The following is a 12,272-nucleotide window of genomic DNA, read 5'->3' as shown; positions in this document are numbered from 1 at the left end:
CATCACCACCAAGCCCCAAATGGCAATAATATGATAATACCTTGGATTTATAGCGGTGTCTTTCTTCAGAAGAGCATTCCTGGGAGGTGGGAGGGGCAAATATTACCATCACAATTTTACAGATGGAGAAACTGAGGTTCAGATTAGTTAAGCAACTTAAACAACTTGCCCAGGGTCACAAAACAAGTCAGAACTAGAAGCTGGAGTTCTCCCGATTCTCAATCCAGTGAAAAATCAATACAAGTAATGTGCCTTCAAAGTTTGAAGCCCCATGCTGCATCAGAAAGGACAATTTCACAGTTTCTCTGAAGGAAGGTACTAGCTCTTGTGAAACTTATTAACCATCTTCCTCTGAGGGGTGGGGAGTAGGTGGGGTAAAAAACCTTCACCACTTGATTAAACGATGTACAATAACAGAGCACCCCAAGGCAGGGTTTGGACAGAGATTCAACCCTACCACCACCAAATACCAATCAAATGCAAAATGAGACCAGATGTGAGGACATCACAAACTATGGTTGTGTTCATTGTCTTCGATACATACGTGTAATTTGTTCAGTAACACTGCATCCGTCGTGCTGTTAGCACCAGGCTTTGCTGCTTTCCAAAACTGCTTCTGTGCAGAGTATCGATTCATAGGACACAGCTTAAAGAGGCAATCTAGAAGGAAAAGGAGAGAAGGAAAGGAGAAAAATTTGGAGAAGGTGGAGAAAATGCCATTTACAAAAACTTTTCAACCACTTCCAACCTCTAAATATTTACAATGTCCTCACTTTGTGTAATAGACTGCATGTATACTTGAACATTCATAAAACACATTTTAGAGAACAGTTGAGGAGTGTGGTGTTTAAAAGAAACCAAGCTGAGGAGCTCTTTGGTCAAGTTTCTGAAAACTAAATCTTGGAAAGAGGATTTCCTTTGGTTTTCCATCCAAAGAAGGTAAAGCTCAATTATTTCGGAATCTGATCACTTAGGATTTGAGATCATTTAGACAAGACTCACCTAATTAACGTTCACATTGCATAAAAAAAAAGACAACACAGTAACAGTCACATTGGTTGATAACTAACTTGGATAGACTCATCTCTTCTTAGCAATGCAAGGATCTAAGACAACTCCGAAAGACTCATGATGGAAAATGCTGTCCACATCCAGAAAAAGAACTATGGAGTCTGAATGCAGATCAAAGCATGCTATCTGCTCTCTCTCTTTCTTTTTCTTTTTTTTTCTTCTTTCTGGTGTTTTCTCCCATTGGTTCTAATTCTTCTTTACAACATGACTAATGTGAAAATAGGTTTAATATGAATGTATAAGTAGAGCCTATATCAAATTGCACACCATCTTGGGGATGGGGGGAGGGGAGAGATGGGGAGAAAATTTGGAACTCAAAATCTTATGGAAGTGAATGTTGAAAAGTAAAAAGAAATATTTTTTAAAAAATATATGTGATTGAGGAAAAATAAAATATTATACAAATAATAAAAAGAGAAATATGCTAAGGAAATTACCAGTATAAATATGATTGCAGGGGGCCAGTAAAAGTACAGAAAACAAACCTTCAAACACTTTTAACATAATGATTAATAACAATACTAGGAATTTATATAGTCTTTATATAGTGTTTTCAGGTTTGAAAAGTGCTTCACATATTCACTTACTTGATCTTAACAATAACCCTGTGAGGTACATGCTGTCATCCCTATTTTAAATATGAGGAAACTGAGGTTGAAAGAGCTTAACTGACTTATTTGAGAGAGGATTTAAATATAGGTCTTTGTGCCTCTGAGTCTAATACTGGCACAGTGGGAAGAGCAGACCTGGAGTTAGGAAGACCCAAATTAAAATCCAGCCTCAGCCACTTATTAGTTGTGTGACCCTGGGCAAGTGACTTCACCTGTCTGCCCCCCCACCCCTTTCCTCATCTGTACAAAGGAGGTAATATTAGCACCTACCTCATAGGGTTGTTGGGAGGACTGAATAAGATTCTATTTGTAAAGCCTTTGGCAAACCTTAAAAAGCCACATAAATGTTAGCTTTCATTATCATATACTATGCCACCTATCTGCTTCATATCAAATAGATGGGGCATATTAAGGGATTTTTAATTATAACTTCTTTTGAATCTATTCTTTAAGCAGGTCTCCTACAGCTCAAGAGAACACTGTTAGCCTTTAGGTTAATCACTGCATATCTTGAAAAATAAAAAAAAATCAGGTCTTATACTTCATAAACCAGCACAAAAACCTTTGATTTTGTTTGTGTGAGAATTCTCCTTCCCCAGTGAATGCAAACTAACTATAATTTGTAGTCTTAGAGAGATGTCTGGAGTTCCAAGAGGGTCAATGACCTCCTGTATAGTTCAGGGCCACACAGATAGCAAGCATCAACTTGAGATGTCCATGATTCAACATCCAGTATCCTATCTGCTACACGATGATGCTTCACAGGCATTTCTGGTAGAGTATTTTAATATTCTGAATTTTTAACAATTAGGATTGACTTTTCCTACTGTGAATTGAAACCAGTAAGCTTTTATGGTATGTGGTACATTTACAAAATCCCAACATTCAATAGTTCAGAAAAAAAAAAACCTAAACTGTGTTTTTGGATTCCATCAGCACCACACTGTCTAAAAATTTCTACTTGGCCACAAGTAATTATAAAAAGTGAAATCAAGGCCACCAGGAAGGTCACTACCAAAGAATGTGATCATTCAGACATTTTACTCAGGCCTGTCGATGAAGGACACAGCCCATGAGTTGTATCAAAACAAAGAAAGTGAAGCAAGAGGCCTGGAATCCCAGTCTGACTCCCCTTGTAAACGACTAGGGAGCTGTCCCTCATACACAGTGATGATGCACTGTTAGTGATGCCCATCAGTAACAGCATCATCTTCGTCTGAGATGCACTGATGCTGATGCCAATAAGACTCCTTTCTTTTTCCACCAGCAGTGAAGAATTTACACTTATCTCTGCAGCTCTTTGGGCCTAATTCCCCTTGTGCCAAAGGCACACCCCAGTCAGGTAGATGGGCAAAGTGAGAAAAGTCAAGGCTTTGGCCAGAAAATCGAGGTGATGTAAAAACAAAGGATATTAATACAAATTGATTTTTTTTAAAGCTAACTGATCCAAGTAGAAGTGAACTCTGTGGTTTTCATCTCATTAATACTATCCTTTAACTCAGCTGCCTCCAGACTTTTTATTATTTATCTTAATCAGTTAAAAAAAATAAATACATTATTACCACTATGTATTTATTTACTTTTTTATAAATTATACATATGAATAACTGTATAAATAATATACATTGTACAAGTTACACAAAAATGCAAATTTTAAAATGATGAGAAAAAGATGAAGTCATGTTTGATCCCAGAGTCAACAGAAAGCCACAAGAGTTTATTGAGATGGGAAATGATGTGGTCAGACTTGCCCTGGCCATGCACAAAGAACCCAATGAGAATCTTGCTGCAATGGTTCAGGAGAGACAGGCACCAAGGACCTGAACGAGGGTGGAGGACACATAAATAGAGAGAACGGGAAGAATGAGAGAAAAGTTGTAAAAAGGTATGACAAGATTTGGCAACTGGTTTGTGGGATTATGATGAGGTGAGAGAGAGAGAGGGAAGAGTGAAGGAGGATACTGAGGCTGAATATCTGAATGAAAGGAAAGTTTGGTGGTACCCTCAAAAGAAACAGGCAAGTTCTGAAGGAGAGCAGAGTTTGAAGAGAAAGAAAAAGTAGTAAGACTTGTGATGCAAATTACGAAGTATCACGTCTGCTCAACCTGTACAACTCAAAAACAACATGGGAGATTTGGGGTTCAACTCATCAGTTACTGGCCTGGAGCCAGAGGCTTCCTGACCTTAAGCATGAGGTGACCTCCTTCACTTTGTACAACACGGAGGTTGCAAGTCTGAGGGACTGGGAAATCCTCCTTGAAGGTTCATGCTCTTCAAATCTACCACCCAATCAAAATCCTGGTAGTTGTCTATAGAACTCCAGGTCACTCTCCTTCTTTCCTCAATGACGTCAGCACGTGGCTCATAATTTTTCTTTCTTCCTCAGCTCCTGCCTTCATGCTAGAGGACTTCAACAAACATACTGACTCTCCCTCAAACTCCTTCACCACTCAGTTCCCCTCAACCTATTCACTTCCCCTGACCTACTCCTTCACCCCAGCCCAGCTACACACAAAGATGGCCAAACCCTTCATCTTGCATTCACCCACAAATGTGTCACTTCCACATTTGCAAATTCTGAAATCCCCTTATCTGACCATAACCTTTTCTACCTTTCCCCCTGCCTTCCCTAGCAAAGCCCTATTTGTCCACATTGTGACCTCTGATCCCTCAACTCTTCAGTTCTCTCCCAGGCCATATCCCCTGCACTTGCCACTTTCTTTTCCCCATAAAGACCCCTTGGTGACCCAATTTAACTCTGCATTATCCTCCTCTACTGAATTCCTAGCTCCGTTATCATTTCATCCATTACACCCAGCCAAGCCTCAGCCTTCTATCACTCCCACCATTTACTGCCTCCACAGGTGTCCCCCAGGGTTCTGTCCTGGACCTTCTTCTCTTCTCTCTCTATATTACCTCACTTGGTGATCTCATCTGCTCCTGTGGATTTCGTTACCATCTCTATGCTAAGGATTCTTAAATCTACTTAATTGCTGACCTCCGCCTTCACATATCCATATGCCTTTCAGACATTTCCAGTAAACATCTTAAACTCAGTAAGTCCAAAACAGAACTCTACCTTCCCCCTTAAGTCCTCCCCACCTTTTAACTTTTCTGTTACTGTCAAGGGCAAAACCATCTTCTCAGTCCTTCAGGCTTACAGCCTCAGTGTCATACTCAACTCCTCATTCTCTCTCTCTCTCTCTCTCTCTCTCTCTCTCTCTCTCTCTCTCTCTCTCTCTCACACACACACACACACACACACACACACACACACACACACACACATCCAACCTGTTGCCCAGGTCTACTTGATTTCACCTTTGCAACATGTCTCACCTGCTTCTCATCATCTCATGCCTGAACTATTTTAATAGCCTGTTGGTGGATCTGCCTGTCTCAAATCTCTCCCCATTTTCAGTCCATCCTCCATTCAGCTATTAAAGTGATTTTTCCTAAAGTGCAAGCCTGACCGTGTTGCCTCCTACTCAATAAACTCCAGTGACTCCCTATCATCTCCAGGATCAAATACAAAATCCTCTATTTGGCATTCAAAGCCCTTCATAACCTAGATCTCTCCTACCTTTCCAGTCTTCTTACACCTTATTTCTCACCACATCCTCTTTGATCCAGTGACACTGGCCTATTGGCTGTTCCAGGAACAAGACACTCTATCTTTTAATTCTTGGCATTTTCTTTGGATATCCCCCATGACTAGAACACTCTCCTCTTCTTCAGCTCTACCCATTGGCTTCTCTAGCTTTCTTTAAATCCCAACTAAACTCTCATCTTCTCAGCTTTCTCAGCCCCTCTTCACTCTACTGCCTTCCCTCTGTTAATTGTTTCCTATTTATTCTTCATATAGCTTGTTTGTATATATTTGTTTGGATGTTGTCTCCGCCATTAAGCTATGAGTTCCCTGACAGCAGGGACAGTCTTTTATCCTTTTTTTCTTTAGCCCCAGCACTTAGCACAGTGCCTGGAACGTCATCGGTATTTAATACATTTTTATTGATTGATAGATGGATGGAGGGATAGGGAATGCATATTCAGCAGTTGGGAAAGATTTTTCCTAAGGGTACCTGTCACAGAGGGTGCCAGCAGGGCTTAGGAGGTACTTAGGTCATAATGCCTGAGGTTGGGATGCCTGTTACATAAAGGGGAGGGGAATGGGTTGGAAACTTGAACAGAAAAGGGAATGAGCAGGCTGAGGAACTACTGAGAATGAGGCTGGATATGGATGTGATTGTGCTGGAGATGGCTCCCACAACTGGCTGTCATGGAAAAGGAGGGACACAATCCATCCTCTCACCTCTATGGGGGTTGATCAAATCCCATCTTGAGGGCCAGGGACCCCAAGAAATCCCCAACCCCAACTTGGACACTACTACTCTAACCAACTGAACTAAATCCATACAGAAGACATCCAGAAAATCTCCCCAAAAAAGTCAGGAGGACAAAAGCAAGCAAGAAGACACACACAAAATGAAACCTTTCTGCAAATGATAACTATTTTATAAAAACTGACTGGAACCTTGGAATCTCACAGGTAGAAGAAGAAATAGTACAGACCATTTAATGTAACTCTCTCATTTTAGAGATGAGCAAATGAGCCCCAGAAAGGTCCAGCTGCATATTCAAGGTCCCAAACTTAGAACTGCTAGTCCCTTCATCAAAACCATACTGCCTCAGGCCCCACACAATGTGGTACAGTGGAAACAGTGCTGGATTGAGAAACTGAGGACCTGAATTCAAATCCTTCTTCTGCCAATTAATAACTTGATGATCGAAGACAAAACACGTCCCTCCCTCTGGGACTCAGCTTCCTTATCTGTAAAATGAGGGGGATGAACTAGATGGCCTCTCAGGTTCTTTCAGTGTGACATCAGTGACCCTTCAACCAGATCAAGTTTTTAAGTCAACCCCAAGCAAAAACATGCAAAGAAAAAGACAAAAACAAACAAAAAACCAATTTCTCCTTTAAGAAGGAAACAGTGAGTCTGTAGATGCCCAGAAACACAAATGGTATCTAGCTCTAATGTTGAAGTCCCTTCTCTCTAAGTCTCAAATTTCTCAACTGTAAAATGAGGAGATAGAACCAGACGGTCTCTTCCAAGCTCTAACTGAATGATGCCATGATCCCTTCCGTCTCTAAGGTAGTATGGCATTTGTCAGTATACTTTCCTTTATTACTACTCAAGTGGAAATACAAATATTTTTATCTGCTTGAGAAAGCATGAGACATGACTGCTAATCTTTTTTCTAAATTATCAAATATTCACAGAGGAGCAAAAAAAAAATCTTATATTTGAATGACAACTTAACGTTTTTAAAATATGTCCCCTGAATTATCTTCTTTGATCCTCCCCCAAACCATGGGAGTGAGAGAAGTTGAGTAAGAATCATCATGTCCTTCTTGGAGCTAAGGAAGCTGAATCCCAGAATTACCTATTAGCTAGGTAACCTTGGACAAGTCATAACCTCTCTGGGTCTCAGTTTCTTTATCCGTAAAATGAGGAGAGGGAGAGGTTGGGAAGGAGGAGAGAATGTGTCTTACCTGATGAAACCTACTACTGTACCAAGTAGATAGAGCACAGATCATTAACTTAGGATCCACAGACCTCCCACAAGAAGTCCATGAACTTGAAAAAGAAAAAAAATACATCTTTATTTTCACTAACTAGTGGTTTCCTTTGCCATCTCAGGTACTTTCTGCATTTAAAAGCATGATTCTGTCCATGGGCTTCACCACACTGTCAAAGGGGTCCATGACACACCAAAAATGTTAAGAACTCCTGATATGAGAAAGTGATTCCACATATCTGTTCACAAGTGCTCAGGAAACATTTGTTAATTGGTTAATTTAGCTTTGGGGTGGGGATACGGGAATTGGTCCATCTGTACAGGTAAATTACAGGAGATATCAGTGAAACATGATTACGATGTTCACACAATATCTATCTTCACACAATAATTAAACAAGGTGAAATGAAATACTGGTTTACAACTATCAATAACTTTATAACTAGCAAAAGTGAACGCAAATTTAAAAAGACAGACTACATTAGTCTCTACCCCATTCATAGTCTACACCTTGAGAACGTTCCTTGAAGTTACACTGAGTATTAGGGTAGTTCAAATTATTGTAACCCAAGGTCTACGTAAATATATGAGAAGCTAATTAATTTGTAACAGAACCAAATTAGCTGCACTGATTCTGCCCTGTCTCCACAGTTGCTTAGCAACTGACATCAAGGCAAAAAATCAATTAAAGGAATAGTACTCACCCTAACCTTCAGAAATACTACAAAATGGCAGCTCTTTACTGCTCCTTGTCATTTGGGTGTCAAGGAAGCACAAAATTAAAGTTTGGACAGGTCATAATATTGTATAATGCTATGCAGACATCCAATAAATTAAAAAAATACAGTTTTTAATTTCGTCTTCTTCAACAACCGCCACAAAGAAGAGCTTGTGTGACAATCGTTATTGCAGTCCTTTGAGAAAGAAAATAAAATAAGTTTTCCAAAAAAACTTACTTGAGGACCTTCTTAAACTCAGTATATGCCACATTTGAATAGCATAAAACCTTTTAACTGAATAGAGGGGTTTTGTTAAATGTTAATGGAAGTATGGGCTGGGAACCAGACAAAATAGCAGAGGAGGCAGAGAGGAGCTGCACATGTTCCAAACTGCTCTTCAGAACTTGGATGGAACGAGACAAGTTGACATGCCAAGTTTTCAACACTGACTGAGCAATAGATGAGGTCTTGAGGTACATCTGTGGAAGGGGGAACAGGAACAGAAAAGATTATTCTTTAGCACCAACACCTGACCTGTCCTGCAAACTACCTGATCAAACTCTTTCATCTGTATGGTACTGAGGGAAAGGGGAGGAGTCAAAAGTACAGAGCCAGTCACATCAATGAATGAGCCTGGGAAGGAAATAAAAGAAAAAAAAAGTCCAACGCATCTCTCTCCCACTGAACCTTCACTCCCTCCTGCATTTCAAGTATTAGATTCAACACAAAACAGCGGCTGGATAGCAGATTCATGGTCCAAATATAAAAGAGTCATTGACATGAAGTGGTGAGGTCAACAGGAGACGACCAAGAAAGTTGGAGAGTACACTTGCCATCTGGCATCCACCAGAGTTTAGAAAAAATATTAATTTGAGACTTTAAAAAATGAAACTATTTCATTAATTTAATTTTTCTTAATTCACTTTATAAGGGGGTGCTAGTTTTTATTGAGGGAAAGCATTAAATATGTTTTTAATTATACATTTTTTAAACTTCCTTAAAGACTTTCACCACACTTCTGGGCAATTCAAGCCTGCTAAATCAGAGAGGGGCTGGCCAGAATGCATTTGGGGCAGATGTTTGCACTTCAAGTGAAAAGCATCTATCTTTAATGACAATTACATCAACTTTCTGCCTAATTGCACATATGTAGCACTTTAAGGCTCAATAAAGTCAAGGAGCCAACAAGCTTTATTGTATACCTACTATGTTCCAAGTACTGTGCTTGATACTGGAGATACAAGGACAAAAATATTAAACAATCCACGTTCTCAAGAACCTTACATTCTATTGAAGGAGAAAACATCTACTCATAACATATACATACATCCACGCATATTATTATACATACATATACACATATATTATATATTAAGGTAAGTTAGAACAAAGTAAGGGAAGGAGGGCACTGGAAGGTGGGAGAATTCGGCTTAGCTATCTCATGTAAAAGGTGGTGCTTGAGATGTATCTTGAAGGCAATAAAAATTCTGAGGTGAAAATGAAGAAAAAGTGAATTCCAGGCATGACTGACCAAGGCATAAAGATAGGAAATAGAGTACTCTGTGAAAGTAACAGAGAGAAGGCCACTTTGGGTGTACCACTAAGTATGGGAAATGGAAGAATGCATCATGAAGCTGGCAAAAAAAAGTTGGAGAGAAGTTGTAAAGGGCTTTAAAAACCAAATCAAGGAATTTATATTTTACCTTACAGTCAATGGGGAACCATCAGTGTTTATTGAGTAAGGAGGTAACAATACCAGATCTGCACTTAAGGAAAATCACATTGGCAGTAGTGTGGAGGATGGATTGGAACAGAGAGAAATTCAGGTGGACAAATTAAGAGGTTATTGCAAAAGTCCAGTTGGGAAGTGATAAGATCTTGAACTAAGGTGGTGGTTCCGTGAGTAAAGAGAATGGGTTGGATGAAAGAGATTTTGTGAAGGCAGAAATGATGAGATTTGACAACTGACTGACGTGTAGGGTGAAGGGGAAGGTGGAGTTGGGGTTACAAACCCAGGAGACTAGAAGAATGGTGGTACCTTGGAAACAAGGAAATTTAGGAGAGGGAAGGGAATGGAGGGAAAGATAACTAATTCTGTTTGGAACATGATTAGTTTGACATTCCATCTGAAATGTCCAATGGGCAAGTGGTGATAAAGGGACTGGAGCTCAGTAGGGAAATTTGAGTTAGATACATAGATCGGTAAGTCCTAACCATGGAAATGATAATTAAACTCAAGGAAATGATGAGATCACCAAAACAAAAGGTCCTATGAGAGACTGAAAGCTCAGGATGGAGTCTTGGGGTACAATCACAGTTAAAGGATACGATATGGATAATGATCCAGAAAAGGAGACTGGAAAAGAGTGATCAGGAAGGCAAGAAGAGAACCAGCAAAGAATAGTAATACAAGAACCCAGAGAAGAGAGGATCCAGGAGGAAGCAGGTGGTCAATATAGTCAAATCCAGCAAAGAAATAAAGAATGGTGAGGTCTGAGAAGGGACCATCCAATGTGGCAATTAAGAGATCACTGGTAATTTGGAGGGAGCAATGTCAGTTGAGTGATGCAACAGGAATCCAGATCTGAATGGGTTAAGGAGTCATTTTAAAGGGAATTTTAAAAAGGAGTAAAGATAGCTTTTTCAAAGTTTAGCTGAGAAGGTGAGGAAAGATAGAGGTCAATAGCTTGAGGGGATGGCAGGGTCTAGCAATAGCTTAAGGATCTGCCAAACTTGGGTGTGTTTGAAGATAGCAGAGAGGGAATCTGTAGACAGAGAGAGAATAAAGATTAGAAAGTGGGGGAATAATTGAAGAGCCAATCTACTAGAGAAGACAGCAGGGTATGGCATCAAGAGCAAAGGCACCAGGACTAGGGAGAAAGGCCATTTCATCACCATAGAATGTCAGAAAGGAGACAGTGAGGGGTGGTATGGCGGCAGAGGATTTTGAGAAGAAGACAGGAGACAAGAATGTGAATAATTATATAGACTTTAATTACAGAAAAATATTAAATTCTACATACAGACAAGAGGGTAAGAGAGAAGTCACATTTTTAGACAGAGAGGGACCAAAAGGAGATATATATCCCCCACTTTTGGAGTAAAAGTACATAAAGTTTTTAAATTACCAAATCACAGAGACACGCAGGGAATCGAGAAGGAAGAGTGGTGGAAAGAGCACTGAAGACTTCAGTTAAAATGAAGAACAGGAATAAAATTCAATTCTGAGAGAGTTTAAGGATCTCAGAAGAAAGGCAGTAATATGGCATTCATGGAAAGACGGGACTTCATATCAAAGTACTGGATTCCAGTCCCAGATCCATCACTGACTACCTGAATGGCTTGGAGTAAAATCCCAATGATTCTCTGGGCCACTGATTTCCCATCTGGAAAATAATGGGGTACAATTAATTAGATGCTATCTTTCTGAGGAAGGCCCTTTCTAGTTCTAATATTCCTAGATTCTATGAATTTCATTAATTCAGGAACTCAAATGGCTATGATGGAAATTAAGACCTGTAATTAGGTATGATATATTTCTCTGGATTTATTAAGGACACATGTTTGACAGCTGTGACTACCAGCTCATTTTCCTACACTTTAAAAAATATTCTTTATTGATGCTTTCTCTTTTTATATCACAGTAATTTCTGAGGGGGAAAATAACCTTCCTCCACCACCTCTTCCTGCAGATTGAACTCTTTCCTGTAAAAAAGAAAAACAACTCGGCAGAAGCACCAGATATTATATAAATATATCTGAAATTTATACAACATTTTAATCAAGTGGTCCCAATGCTGTTGTTTGTTCTTTGTTTTCTAAGAGGACCAGTGACGTCACAGGCGAAGTCTCCAGTCATGTGTGAATTGGATTTAAGTGAGGCAGAGTTGCAAAGTCATCAGCCTTCCTCCCTCTTCCTGAGTCATCAAAGTCCAAAGGCAGGACAAAAGTCAAGATGACTGGTAATGGCTCAAGATGCAATGGATGACCGTGGGTCTTCGATGTCTGACCAAGCTCTAAGTGCTGCACAGTTGCTTGGTTCAGTTGCCTTTATGGCTGTTAGAACAACTGCTCTCATCCATCCATTCCGCCGGTAAAGTCTTCACATGCTTGGGGTAGACATCCCCCTAAATCACCACCAGGTCTGAAGCCTTTCCATTACCCTTAGCCTGGTTTAGCCTGTCTGCTGAGACGGTTTATCAAGGTGTAGCCTATGTGCATCCCCATATTGGAAGAAGGAAGAGGAGGAGGAGGAGGAGGAGGAGGAGGAGGAGGAGGAGGAGGAGGA

General features: G+C 40.0%; 1 protein-coding gene across 3 annotated transcripts in view; it reads right to left on the bottom strand.

Annotated features, from left to right (window-relative positions):
• Positions 1 to 12,272, bottom strand: part of ITPR1 (inositol 1,4,5-trisphosphate receptor type 1) — a 394,249-nt gene that overhangs the window by 235,495 nt on the left and 146,482 nt on the right. For all 3 annotated transcript variants that reach the window (XM_027863906.1, XM_027863904.1, XM_027863905.1), the window contains exon 5: positions 545 to 660. In XM_027863906.1, the coding sequence (XP_027719707.1) occupies positions 545 to 660 (116 nt within the window). The remainder of the gene's footprint in view (positions 1 to 544; positions 661 to 12,272) is intronic.

Source organism: Vombatus ursinus, unplaced genomic scaffold, assembly GCF_900497805.2.
Source record: "Vombatus ursinus unplaced genomic scaffold, bare-nosed wombat genome assembly UNPS02014773.1, whole genome shotgun sequence".
NCBI classification, from domain to species: Eukaryota; Metazoa; Chordata; class Mammalia; order Diprotodontia; family Vombatidae; genus Vombatus; species Vombatus ursinus.
The sequence above is the reverse complement of the archived record's forward strand: the minus strand, read 5'-3'. Positions and strand labels throughout refer to the sequence as shown.